Below are 13,188 nucleotides of genomic sequence, written 5' to 3' on the forward strand. Positions count from 1 at the left end.
ATGGCGGCCCTGCAGCAAAGCCCCTCCCCGGGCCCCCCAACCTGCCCTGCATGGGCCAATCCCAGGCTTTGCTCGGGGGCAAAAGACCCCGGGAATGAAGAGGCTCGAGGGTGAGCAGGTGCCGGCTCTGGGGCTGGCGTGGGAGCAGCTGGGCCACGGGGGGTGTGGAGGGGCCACGGGGGACGGCAGGCTTGGGTGGGGGCAGGGATGGCCAGCAGCCTGGCAGAAGGGACAGGGGAGGTGGGGGAGGTAACAGGGAGGGCTGGCAGGTGAACGGGCGGCTGGGTGCGCGGCCAGGGGCACGGCTGGGGGGGGCCGGCCGGAGGGGAAAGCGGGGCGTGGACCTGCCTGCGCTGGGGACGGTGGGAACAGCTCCGTGGGCAGAGAGATGGCAGAGCAGGAGGAAACAGGAGCGGGGCTGCGGGGAAGCAGGCTAAAGGCAGGTGGGCGGTGAGGACAGGGGGTCCTGTAGGGGGTGGAGACAGGTGGAAGGAAGGGAGGGGGAGAGCATAGGATGGATGGGTGGGGAGGGAGGGGAAGGAGGGAGGGAGGGAGGAGAGGAAGGAAGGAGGGAGGGGGAGAGAGGGGACAGGGGAGGAGGGGGGTGCTGGCTTGCAGGTCAGGGAGCCGTGGGGCCTTGCCGAAGGACAAAGGACGGGAAGTGAGGCAGGGGGTGGGGGGAGCGGGGGCGCTGGGACAGAGCGAGGCTCAGGGACTGAGTTTCCAGCACTTTCAGTCCGGGGTGCTTGTTCACTGGCCCCACTTTTCCTTGACAGCCGGGGGTGTCCCTGCCCCAGGTTCCAGGCCCGGCCCCTCCTGCCCTCACCCGACCCGAGGTCCCTCAGCCCCGCTGGTGCCACCTGGCACCCAGGGAGCGCTGGACGCCAGGTGCAGCCCCAGGCCTGACCCAGCACAGCCCTCTGGGCTGGCTCTGCCTCGCCCCACCCGGGAGACCCGGGCCCCCTCTCCCCACCCAAGCAGAGGGTGCAGGAGCTCAGCCAGGCACCAGGGCGCCTGCACGCCCCCAGTGGATCGCAGCCCTCTTCTCTGGGGCTCCCGGGGCCTCGTCTCACCCACTCCCCCAGGCACTCACGCCACCGCAGACACGGGGGTCACGGTTCTCTCGCTCCCAAGCCGCAGGCCTGCCGCTGCCTCCGGGCCTTTGCACATGCCGCTCCCACCGCCTCCCCTAGCTCCTCCCGGCCCGCGCCTTCTCACCCTCCAGCTGCCTCTGCCCCGATGCTCGGTCCCGCCGCCCAGCCCGGGCTCCCGCAGCCCCCGGCCCTTCTCCCGCCGTGGCTCCCCCAGCAGCACCACTCAGAGCAGCGGTGCGGCCCACCAGGCCTCACCTTGGCCAGGTCCTCGGAGCCGCCGGGCTGGCCCGGGGCCAGCAGGGGGCTGGGCCGCAGCAGGGGGTCCGGCAGCAGCTCCAGCCGCGGGCGCTTGCTCTCGATGAACTCCATCTCCGACTTGCCCAGCTCCGGCAGGTACGAGTGGGCCTCGGGCCGCAGGTGCAGCTCCTGGGACCTGGGGGAGGCACAGGGACCAGGTGTCCCGGGGGAGCAGGGGCTCGGAGGCCCCCGGGGCTCCTCCCGACCCCCCAACTGCCTTGTGCTCCGACGCTGCGCCCCCTCCCAGCTGAGCACCCACTGTGCGCCATGTCCTGTTTGCTCCCGCCAGGCCAGCGCCCCCGGGAGCCCTCACGCCCACCCTGCCCCGTCACATCGACACCCTGGCTGCTGAAGGCAGGGAGCTGGTGCTGAGGCCGGGGCACCCCGTGCCTGCACACCCCCTCCCCAGGGCGGCATGGGTGGGCAGTGCCAGCCCTCCCACCCCGCCGGTCAGATGAGGAAGGCTGGGCCCACCCGCCCTCCCCAATCAGAGGCCGCATCTCAGCAAGATCCCGGGTGATGCGCGTGCACAGCCCGGCGTGAGCAGCGCCGTGGGCTGACCGCAGCCGATAAGAGCGGGGGGCTGACTCCCCACTACCCCCCCGGGCAGGCAGCACTAGTCAATCCCAGTGCTCTGCATCCAAAAGCAGAGCTGCAAGCTGTCCAGCGAATTGCTCCCCACCGGCCCTCCTCAGCCCTCCCCTCCACTTGACTAAGGAAGAAGTTGGCCCAGAGAGGGCACAGCCTTGCCCAAGGACACACAGCGGCTGCCACGTTCCAGGCTCCGGCCACCACTCAGACAGCCCCGACTTAACGTGCTCTTCAGGCTGATCCGTTCACCCAGGCACCGACAGTAAAATCCAAGCACTCCCGTCACCCAAAAGGCGACCTGGCCCCGTGCCTCGCTGCCGCAGGGCCTCTGCCCCGGCTCTGCCTGCAACAGGCTCGCCTCGGCTCCTCCTCGCTGGCGTCTCAGGCACCTCCTGGGGGCGCCTTTCCGCCCGCCGACCGCCCCCACCTCTCCACCACTTTTCTTTGCCTTCGCAGCCCCCACACGAGTTGGTGGCCGGGACTGTTCGCCGCCCACGCAGATGCTCTCCAGGCGTGGAGGCTGGCTGGCGCCCGCCGGGGGAACTGGAGCAGCACCCCTGCCCTAGAAGGCCCGTCTCCCACCTGAGCCGGGGCACGGGACGCCCCTCCTGTCCACCCAGGGCCTAGAACTCTGCGATTAGAGGGTCTTGGCAGGAAGCAGCGGTTTTCCATGGAAACACGGAAAAGCACCAAAACTACCCCGGTGTGGACTCGGCCACCTCCAGGCGTGTCTGCCCACCCGGGCCCAGCAGCCCCCCTGCCCCGGGGAAACTGCAGCTGCAGCCTCCCGTGGCCTCCTCCACCGTGGCCCCAGGACGCCTCCAAGGGTGAGGCTCAGGCCCGGCCCCTCGACCCCGGCCCTGGCTGAGCCGACGGGGGCAACCTCGTGGCCGCAGCTGCCCCACCCTCCACTGCTCCCAGTTGAAGACCCTGGAGGAGGGAGAAGGGACTCGGCCACACGGTCCAGAACTTATACTCCGAGAGCCCGAGGCCCCGAGTCTAGCCCCGGATGGGGTCTGCTTGGGGCCTTAAGTCCAAATGCGCAAGGACGCGCAGAGCGTGACGTGAAAGGCCAGCACCTGCCAGCTGTCCCGACAAGCCAGAGCTCCTGCAGCTGGGGGCTCGCGGCGGCTGCCCCAGGGACAGCAGGGGGGCTCCGTGCCCCCCCCCCGCCCCCTCAGGGCACCCACATTCCCCGCTGGGCCCACGGACCTGGCTTTGCGCCCTCCTCCCTACGAGACACCCTACGGCTGCTCTGCCCCCTGCTCCAGAGGTGCCTCTGCCAGAGCATGGCAGGGGTCCCGAGAGATGCCCGAGGGCCTGCCCACCCAGGGGGCCCGGGCTCTGCCTCTGGACCCAGGAGGGACCACCGGCGTCCTCTCCCAGCGCCCACCCCAGAGCCCCCCTCACCACCTGCGGTCACCAGCCCCAGGGGCCTCCTTTCCCCCTCTGGCCCCTGGGTCGAGGCGGCCTCCTCTTCTCCAGGGCAGAGCCCCTGACCCGGGCCCGCCCTCCCTCTCCCACCCCCCCCTCCCTCCAGCCCCCATGCCGCACCTTCCTGGGGCACTGCAAGCCCGCTCCCACCTCCCGGGTTTTGCATGTGCTGTTCCCTCGGCTGGACACACCCTTCCCAGCTCCCGAGGGCCAGGCTCCTTCACAGCTCAACATCCCTCCTCCCGGGGGGTCACCGCATCACTCTGCGGCCCCTGTAAGGGCACCCGCCCACCTGGAGTCGCCCAGGGTGTCTGGGCTCCCAACAGGCAGGCCCAGCACCCGCTGGGTGCGCACCCCGCCCCTCACAGGCCCCGTGACCTCCAGCGCCCCGGGGCCCTGCCCGGCCCCACACCCGGCTCGTTTCTTGCCCTTCTGGAGCTGGAGCAAAGCAAGGCGGGCCCCGGGGGGGCACCTCCTGCCCCTCCCCTGCCAGCCACGGGCTGGGAAAAGGGTGGCTCCCCGCCACGGCCAGGGGTGCACCTGCCCCCTGCGCGAGGGTCGTCTCGAGTCGGCGAGGCCACGGCACCCAGTCACCTGCTACAGTGCGTCACGGGCAAGGCTGCTGTGCACCGTCGGCCGCTGTGACGTCAAGGAGGTGACCCCTGGTGGCGTGGGTGGCCCACTGCCCATCAGTTAAGAGCAAAGACAGAGGGTTCCCAGGGGAGGAGCCCAGCCCGCGCCTTCGGTCCCGCCGACCCCAGGGGAGGCCGTCCGCTCCCTGACACCAGCCCCGCGGGGGGCGCCGTCCCGGGGGGGCCGCTCCGCGCAGCCCGCACCCCTCCCCGCGTCCCCCCACCCCTCGCGGGGCCGCGGCGAGCCAGCGCGCGTCTCCTCACCTCTCATTCCCGGGCTGGAACTCGGAGAGCAGCGAGGGCCTCCGCCGCTGGGGCTGGAGGAGGGGGCCGGGCGACAGGTGCGGGCCGAAGTCGCGGGCGTGGTGCGGGTACTCTAGCAGCCCGACGTCCTGCAGCGGGGGCACGGGCGGGTGAGCGCCGCGGGCGCCACGGCGGGGGCGCGGGCCGGCCACGGCCGCCAGCCCGCGCCCACCCCTCCACCGCCAGGGTGCGCCGGCCCCTCCACCCTCGGCCCCCCCGGCCCCGTCGCGGCCGCATGGACTCGGAGGGGCCGCGGAAGCTCTCCAAGCCTCAGTTTCCCCCGCTGTAAAGTGGGCGTGCTGACGCCCCCTCACAGACCAGGGGGAGAGCGCCTGGCCCCCGGCGGGGTGCAGGGGCACGTGGGGAGGGGGGCTGGGCTCCTTTTACAGACGCCTCCCTGACCCCCGGCCCAGGACTCAGCGCAGCACCCGGCGTCGCGCTCGCCGGGTACCACACAGGTTTACGACAACGAGGAAGGGCGCCCAGGACGGGCGCTGAGCAGCCCCCAACCCCCCTCGGTGGGCCCAGGTCGGGGAGGAGCTCAGGGCGGGGGGCTGCTCTCGCCACACCCACGTCCCCGCCGGGCCCACCGGGGCCCCGTCCGGCCAGAGGAGATTCCTGGGGCCAATCGCAGGAAGGAGGGGCGGCCCCGCGGCGTGGCACCCGGGCACGCGCACAGCCCAGCTGCCCCGCGGCCCTCCTGCCGGGTCCCACGAGCCTGGGGGAGCGCGCGCTGCCCACGGGGGCCCCTCCGCCCGCAGGGGCCGCTCAGCACCTCCGCCATCGCGCAGAAGGCCGGGGAGGAGGGGCCGGGCAGGGAGAGGCGAGCTGCTCCACCCGCCGCCCCGGCCCCCCGCCACCCCTGGGTGAGGAGGGAGTCGAGACAGGAAACACGGCCGGCCAGGAGCCCGGCACCCTGCAAAAAAGGAGGTGTGAGCAGAGAAAATCAGAGGGAGGCGGCGAGCAAACGGCGTTCACTGGAGAGAGGAGGCGCCCACGCACCTCAGGCAGGGCGCAGGGCGCAGGGTGCCGGTGCGTGGAGCTCAAGGACCGAGCCTAGACACAGCACCAGGGAAGCAGACTTGGCTCAATGGACAGAGTGTCCGCCTACCACATGGGAGGTCCAGGGTTCAAACCCCGGGCCTCTTTGACCCGTGCGCAGCTGCCCATGCGCAGTGCTGATGCGCGCAAGGATTGCAGTGCCACGCAGGGGTGTCCCCCGCTTAGGGGAGCCCCACGTGCAAGGAGTGCGCCCCGTAAGGAGAGCCGCCCGGCATGAAAGAAAGTGCAGCCTGCCCAGGAATGACGCTGCACACATGGAGAGCTGACGCAGCAAGATGACGCAACAAAAACACAGATTCCTATGCCGCTGATAAGGATAGAAGCGGTCACAGAAGAACACACAGCGAATGGACACAGAGAGCAGACAACTGGGGGAGGGGCAGGGAAGAGAAATAAATGAAAAATAGATTAAAAAAAAAAGACAGCACCAGCCTCCGAGGAAGACTGAATGAGTGAAACCCAGCCAAGCAAACCTGTGCGGCCGCCAGGTGGAATATCTGCAGGGCACAGGGTGGGGGCCCTGACAGAGTCCACACCTGGACCGCAGGTGCTGAGGGGGGGCCAGACGCGGATCAGTTCCACCTGGAGGAAACATCCGGAACACACAGATCCACCCCGCTGGGAAGCAGATCAGAAAGCGCCGCGGGCGGGGCAGGGGAGCGGGAGCTACGGCTTAACCCCGACAGGTTCTGTCTGGGGTGACGGAGAAGTCTCTGCCAGGGACAGGGAGAGCCACTAGTGCCACTGAGTTACACACCTAAGGAGGCCAGGGTGATGAGTGTCACATCCTACGTGTCACTGCCGCGTCTTTAAAGGTCCACGCTAAGCACACGTGTGTGGGTTTTTCTCAGACAAGTTGTCATACCCACAAGCACAGACTGGCCAGGAGGTAAAGCTCAGGTTAAAAACCCCCTGCGCTGCCCGCTGCCACCCACGGAGAGCACACGCTGACAAATCAGACGTGGCCCGACAGTCAACGACACTCCAATTTTAGAAATATTAAAGTGCAAACCCCAAACAAGCCAAAAACCAGCCTCGCACGCCAGGGTATTAACAGGCTCCGCACACGCCCCACCCCGGCCGATGAGCTCTGTCTGCCCGGCCAGTCGGTCACGCTGTGCGTGGTCATCAGTCACCAACATCCAACACGGGTGAAGTCCTGGAGAGGACGGGACTGGAGGAAACTTATTTTCTTCTTGGCCCTTATTCTTAATTTTCCCAATTTTCCAAAAAATTCTAGTATTTCTTTCGTTGCATCATCTTTTTTTGTTTCCAAGCAGCTATTTTCACAAAGAACCCGAGATGGCACCGGGCGAGAGTGCATCGGCTCTGGACCACGAAGCAAGCACGTCGGAGTCGCCAAGAGCCCCGAGGCGAGAGGAGGCGAGCAGGGGGTCCGCGGGCCCTCAACCCGGGGCCGGGGAGCCGAGGGAGGCCTTCCCCGGCGGCCTGACACGCAGACAGGGGGCCATTGGGTCTCGGGACGGGAGGCACTGGCTGGCCCAGCCACTCGAGCCTCGCTGCGCCCATTTTCCCACCCTTGAGACGGTGCCCGGCCCAGATGGAAGGCAGCCCCGCGCCCGCCACCCCCAGGCCCCCTTCATCTCGGTGGACCCCCGGCAGAGGGCAGCTTCCAGAAGGCAGAGAAGGTCCTCTGGCGCAGCCCACGGCGTGCGGCGCAGTGCCTGGCGCTCGCCAACGGGGCGCGGAGGAGAGAGGGCGGGAGGGGCGAGGCAGCCGGGCGGCGGGCTCCTGCACACGGGCGCACGGCAGGCTGAGAAGCGGGCACGCCTGAGGGCTGCCAGGGGCAGAGGTCTCCCCACCTCGGAGACGGGGGCTGGCGGCCTGACCTCTGGGGGGGACCTCGGTAAGACGGCGCCCAGAGCCGCCAGCGTGGGCAGCACAGGACCACGGCGGGGGGGGGGGGGCGACGTCGGTAAGACGGCACCCACAGCCGCCAGCGTGGGCAGCGCAGGGCCATGTGGGGGGGGACGGGCACTTCCGCAAAACCCTTCCGCTCAGGAGCCACTCAGCAGCCGCTTCTGGGGGTGTCCACAGGGGTCTCCAGAGACGAGCCCAGGGACCCCCCAAGGGTTCAGGGAAGCTCACAGGAGGGGCTTTGGGGGACTCATGAGTCCCCACTGCTGAGCAGGGGAACCCGAGCTGACACAGCACGAAGCACGCTAAGGCGTGAACCGTGGCTGCCAGCACTCACGCCTGCCCGCGGCGCCCGCCGCTCACCGCCCCGAGGAGGACGCCGAGCCCAGAGGGACACGCGGCCTCATGGGAAGGGGCGCGCCAGCCCGCGCTCGGAGCCTGTCCGGCCCAGGACAGCACCCACACAGTGCAGGGGCCGCCCTCCCGACGCAGTCCCGGAGCTGGCACCCAGCGAAGGGGGAGGACGAGAGCCCGGGGGACACCCCGTGTGGCGCAGGTGCAGCTGCGGGACCTGGGAAGCCGCATGTGAACACTGCCGTGAAAATTACCCCCTAAACCCCGAGAGGACGGCCGTGGAAAGCGACTTCCCGGGAGGGGGACCCCGGCGGAGGCCTCCTCGGTTCAGGTGGGGGGCCGGGCGTCGGGCCCTGGACTCTGGAGGCCGGACCCAATTCCGGGGGGTGTCGGGGCAGGGGCTGGGCCGGGACCATCTCTGCGACTGGGATGGGAGGGGGTGGCGGAGAGAGCACTGACTGTCGTGTGGCCCGCGCTGACGTCAGGGAAGGCACGGGGGGGCCCCAGGGGCAGGTGGAGGTGCTGAAGGGGCGAAGCAAGGAGCCGAGACGCCCGGCCGGGTGGGGGCGAGCAGGGAGTCACACCCCCGGGTTCTTTCGGGCTCCGGGGCCTCGCCGTCCAGGCAGCAACCTGAGAGCCTGTTAGAGGGCCCTGGGGTCAGGGGCACGGGTAGGGGTGACCCGAGCCCAGGCCCCTCCCCTCAGGCCCTGCGGGCTGCAGGGCACCTCAGCTACTGAAGAAGGAAGCAGGACGCGGGGGCCCGCTGCCCGCTCACTCCAGGGGCCGCTGGACAGCACCTTCGCCTTTCTGTGCCTCGATTTCCCCTTTCTCCGCCCTCCCTCTGCCAAGGACTCAAGGAGCTCAGGAAAAAGGGGGGCATTTCCCAAAGAGCGCCCTGCTCACCCAACGGGCTGGCGGGAAGGTTTGGGGAGGGGGTACGGGCTGCCAGAGGGGTCTCCGTATCACCCACGGGAAAGCGGCTCCAGCCCGGGACACGTGCCCGGAACAGTGAGACCCCCAGGGTGACAGGCAGGGACCGAGCCCTGCCCCTCGCCCCCACTGGGGGCGCCACCCGGGGGCCCGCTCGGCCCTGTGCAGCCACGTCCCGTGTCACTGACGGCGCAGCGGGGGAGACCGAGGGGCCGGTTCACGCAAAGGGCGGGGGCGCCGAGGGAGGAGGCAGGAGAGGAAGAGAGGCAAGCGGCACCCAGCAGAGGCCCCAGAGGCGGACCCCCCACACAGCTGCAGTGACAGCAGCAAGAGGTAACAGGGGCAGACACAGGGGTGGACCGACCCCATTCCAGGAGCATTCTGTGGATTATCTTCGCAGCAACCTCTTGCTTTCCCCATTTTATAAATGGCAAAACTGAGGCTCAGAGAGGTTAAGTAACTAGTCCCATTCCCTTACCTGCAAAATGTCTCCCCATTTTTGAAACGGAAAGAACCCCAGTCTCCACTCTGGGGTGATTAGGAAGATAAAGTGAAATTGTACGCATAAAACAGTAGGAATGATCCTTTATTATCTAGTCAGCACAGACTGAAAACTCTAATTTTAGTCATTACTGTTGACAATAGTGATGCTTACAATAAACGATGATTCACCCCAGGAGCCTGGCCCTCTGCCCAGAGCACACAGTAGGTGCTCAACAGGGGCATCAGGACACGGCTCAGAACCCCAGGGCCAGACTGCCGAGCCTCCAGACGCTTGCCTTTTTACGGCGGTGTAACCGGGGACCGTTGCTTCATCTCCCCAGCCTCAGTTTCCTCACCTGCAAAGCGGGGATAACCATGCCAGCTGCCACTGCACTGGGTCGTCGTGAGCCTTCAGGGTCCATCCCAGGCCTAGTTCTCACACCAGCGTGCGATAAAGTGCCCGTCTATCGCAGCTGGCTCTAAAAAAACACCCAGGGCCCCTCGTCTCGGGGACTCCCCCGCGCCGGGCCGGCAAGTTCACATGCAAAACCGTCCGCGGGGCGGCTGGAAATGCCCTCCCACGCACTTCCTCTCTGCCTCTCACGTGGCGGGGCGGCACCGGCCGGGCGGGGCAGGCAGGCGGGCACAGAGGCCGCAGAGCCAGCGTCTACCGGCCGCGACGGCGGGTCCCACGCCCTGCTCGGGGCCTCCTCTCCCCCCCACCCGGCCCAGGGCTCTGAGAGACCCTTGGCAAGCAAGCACCTGGGGCCACGGTATTCAGTAGGTGCCCAATGAATGCCAGCAGCACCAAATCCATCCTCACCAGGAAAGGTGACGACGGGAAACAGCAAGGAGGCAAGGGAGGGGAGCGCAGCTGAAGAGTGTGGGAATGCACGTGCGGGCAGCACCCCAAATCCCCATCCACTCCCATAAAGGCAAGTCGTCTGCCCGAGAAGGGGGTGGCTCCCCAGTGGGCGGAACCTTCGCCCCAGCACCCCCTAATTGGGAAGTCAGCGATGGAACTGGGCTGGGCCTCGTTGTCCCAGAGCCACAAACCACACCACAGAGATAAACGATGGGGATTTGGGGTACTGCCCACACGTGCATTCCATAGAAAGCAAGAGAACATCTGAGGCCACTGAGTGCCCGAGCCCCCAGGTGAGGCCGGCTCCAGGCCTCTCTGTGCCCAGTTTTATCACGAGACCTGCAGGGCAGTACCAGCTGCCCCCGGGTGTCTCCGAGCAGGAAGGGGGCAGGGACCCTGGGGGGGGGGGCGGTCACCCGCTTACCGTATGGGGCCGAGGGATCTGCACTGGGTAGGAAAGGCCATGGGGCGGGTAGCGGGGCTCGGCGGCCCGCCAGGTCTGCGCCACGGGCTGCGTGGACCCCGACATGGCGCTGGGTGTCGGGAGCCGGGGGGCCCCGGCGGGTGCTCTCTCGATCGCCGCCAAGGATCAAAAGCCGGCCGTCATTGTCGGCGCGCAGGCCGCCGCTCACAGGGTACCTGAGAGAGGAGAGACAGAGAAGCCAGGTCAGCCAGCGGGAGGGCGGGGGTCTCGCTACCCTGCTGCACCCTCTCCCGCAGCAGCCTGCTGCCCGGCATGGGAGGCCTCCCCGCCCCACAGGGCCGCTCCCCCTGGCCCGGCGGCTGCCCTACAGGCACCCGAAAGGCGAGCGCTCCCCCTCCCTGCGGCACGGACCCCACCCTGCAGGCCCAGGAGCCCCCGCGGGCACTGCCCCCCCCGCCCAGCCGTCTCCGAGGCCCCACTCAGCCCACCCAGCCTCACGCCAAGGTCCCCGGGGGTTTCCAAGTTGCTGGGGCAAAGTTCTTGCAAGAAAGCACCTGGCAGCTCCAGCACACAGCTGCCGGGACTGCCCCGGGAGGCACGCCCCACAGCGAGGGCACACGAGTGTCCCTGGCAAGGGGTGGCCAGGGGCAGCTTGGACGGGGCCGTGGGCTGGGCGCGACGCTGGGCACGGCCGGGTCCTGCCCGGGCCTCCCCGTGACCCTCCGCGGGACAGACGTGAGCCTGGCCCAGACGCGGGGCCGGGCAGCTGGCACGGGCGGCGGCGGGCGCCTCGGCTCGGACTGGCTGGGTCTCCGTCTCTTTCAGGAATGACTTCCCAGGAGGCACGGCCCCACCCGAACAGGCTGGACGCCTCCGGAAGTGGACCGCAAGACCAGACGGGCAGGAAAAAGGCCAGGGGCTGGACGTCCACAGGCGCCGCTGCCGTGGGCACCTCCACATGACGGCGAAGCCAAGGAAGCCGGGGCTCGCCGACCGCCAGGAGTGTTCACCCCGGGGCGGGGGGGCGGCCCTTCTCCCCTCCAAGACCAAACACCTGTCCTTCGGTCAACCCAGCGGTATTGGTCTCAGCAGCTGGGAACGAACCAGAAGCCAAGGGCCACCCTGGGGGACGCTGCGTCCTGAGCAGGAGGGCCCGGGTGGCCCCCGCAGGCAGGGAACAGGGCCCCCCGGAGAGGACCTGCCCGCGCCCAGCTGGAAAGTCCCGGGGAGCCGGCCAGGGTCAGTTTAACAAGTGGGAAAACTGAGACCAGCAAGGACTCGAGTCTCAACCTGGAGCCACAGGAACCAAACCCTAGTCCCGGCGATACCTTCGCCGAGAAGCTTCCGGAAGCCCCGGCTCCCCGGCCCCTGGTCCACTCTGCCTGACCGGGGGTGCTCCCGGCTCCCCACCCCTGCCCCAACTCATCCACACCCGGCCCCCACCAGCCACTCAGAAACGGGGTGTCCCTCACCCAGAGCGAAGGAAATTCCAAACTGGCGCCGGGGGGGCCAAGTATGGGGCCCCCGGGCGACGGAGGCTGGGGCTGCATCTCCTGTGCCTAAGAGGGTCAAGAGAACGTCCCCCCTCACCCGGGCAGCAGTACACCAAATAAGACAGCCCCCTGCCCTGGAACGGACCACGGCCCTTCTGGGGGGCGCTCCCCACTCCCCACTGGGGGCCTGGGCTCATGGAGGCACGCTGGGAGGAGAGATCAGGGGCTCTGTCCACGTCGTCCCCACGGGGACGCGGGAGGTGACACGAACGTACACGCCGCTTCCCACGCACTGACATTCCCGGGCCACCTCGCTGCTGAGGCCACACCTGCCTCACCCCACCTGCCAAAGTCCCGCCGTTGACTTGGTATTTCTCTTCCAAGCAGGTCCCTTTAGCTGGGCGTAAATTTATTTGAAAGAGAAACTCATTACCAGCCTATGCAGACAGCAGGTACCACGGGGAAGAGAGAGGGAACAGAAAAACAAAGCATCGCCGTGCAGCAAAAAGCTTACACCCCCAGCACGGCGCCCCAGGAAAGCAACCAGCGGTGCCGGTGACTGCTGCGTTCTGGTGCGCACTGAAGGGACAGCGATCGAGGCAAAGGACGTCATCGGTTGAGAAGGAAGCACCGCCCTGCCCAGGCCCGAGGGCAGCGGGGCATCTGTCCTGCAGCCGGAGACAGAAACTGGCCCGGGAGGGGGCTGGTGCGGCCGCGGGGGCTGCCCTCGGCCCCAGGACGCACCCCGCTCCAGGCTCCTCTCCCAGCCCCCGCCGTCGCCCACAGCCCAGCAAGTTCGATTCCGGCCCCCCTCTCAGTTTTAGGCAGCAATTCAGTCCCTCGAGGAGGGGCGCAGGGGGGGCCGCCCCTCTTCCAAGAGCAGCACGGGCAGCTTCCAGGCTGCCATCTGACGCCGTGCTGTGGCGGGCGGCCCGAGAGGTCGCCTACTGAACAGCCGGTGGCGCGCCCTGCCAGGCGCCCAACGCACGGCCTCCGGAAGCTGGGGGTGCTCGCGCCCTTCTAAACACCCCAGAGGCCTCGGCCACAGCCAGGGCCAGGGGCCTGGTTCACTGCTGGCTCCCAGGGTGCCCACCGCCAAGCCCTGGGGCCGGGGGTCGCTGCCGCGCACTGCCACGGGCACCCACCCCGCCCGCTGGCCCAGCCCTCCCGCACGCAGGTTTGGCCATAGGGCCCCGGAGACGTCCGGCCACCCCCACTCCCATCAGTGCCCTACACCCCATTTCCTCCCCTCCCAACCTCAGCCAGCTCGGAAAGGCACAGACTGTGCGCCTTTCACCAGGGGACCGGGCGGTGAGTGCCAAAGCCAGGGTGGGGGCAGCGCCGCTTG

At 68.5% G+C, this 13,188-nt stretch overlaps 1 protein-coding gene across 18 annotated transcripts in view; it reads right to left on the minus strand.

The window, feature by feature from the left end:
- NCOR2 (nuclear receptor corepressor 2) overlaps positions 1 to 13,188 on the minus strand; it is a 158,774-nt gene that overhangs the window by 128,181 nt on the left and 17,405 nt on the right. For all 18 annotated transcript variants that reach the window (XM_058281238.2, XM_058281240.2, XM_058281249.2 and 15 more), the window contains exons 2-4: positions 10,348 to 10,562; positions 4,313 to 4,440; positions 1,350 to 1,527 (exon numbers count right to left, since the gene is read on the minus strand). In XM_058281238.2, the coding sequence (XP_058137221.1) occupies positions 1,350 to 1,527; positions 4,313 to 4,440; positions 10,348 to 10,452 (411 nt within the window). In that variant the 5' untranslated portion in view covers positions 10,453 to 10,562. The remainder of the gene's footprint in view (positions 1 to 1,349; positions 1,528 to 4,312; positions 4,441 to 10,347; positions 10,563 to 13,188) is intronic.

This window comes from Dasypus novemcinctus, chromosome 19 (assembly GCF_030445035.2).
Source record: "Dasypus novemcinctus isolate mDasNov1 chromosome 19, mDasNov1.1.hap2, whole genome shotgun sequence".
Taxonomy (NCBI): Eukaryota; Metazoa; Chordata; class Mammalia; order Cingulata; family Dasypodidae; genus Dasypus; species Dasypus novemcinctus.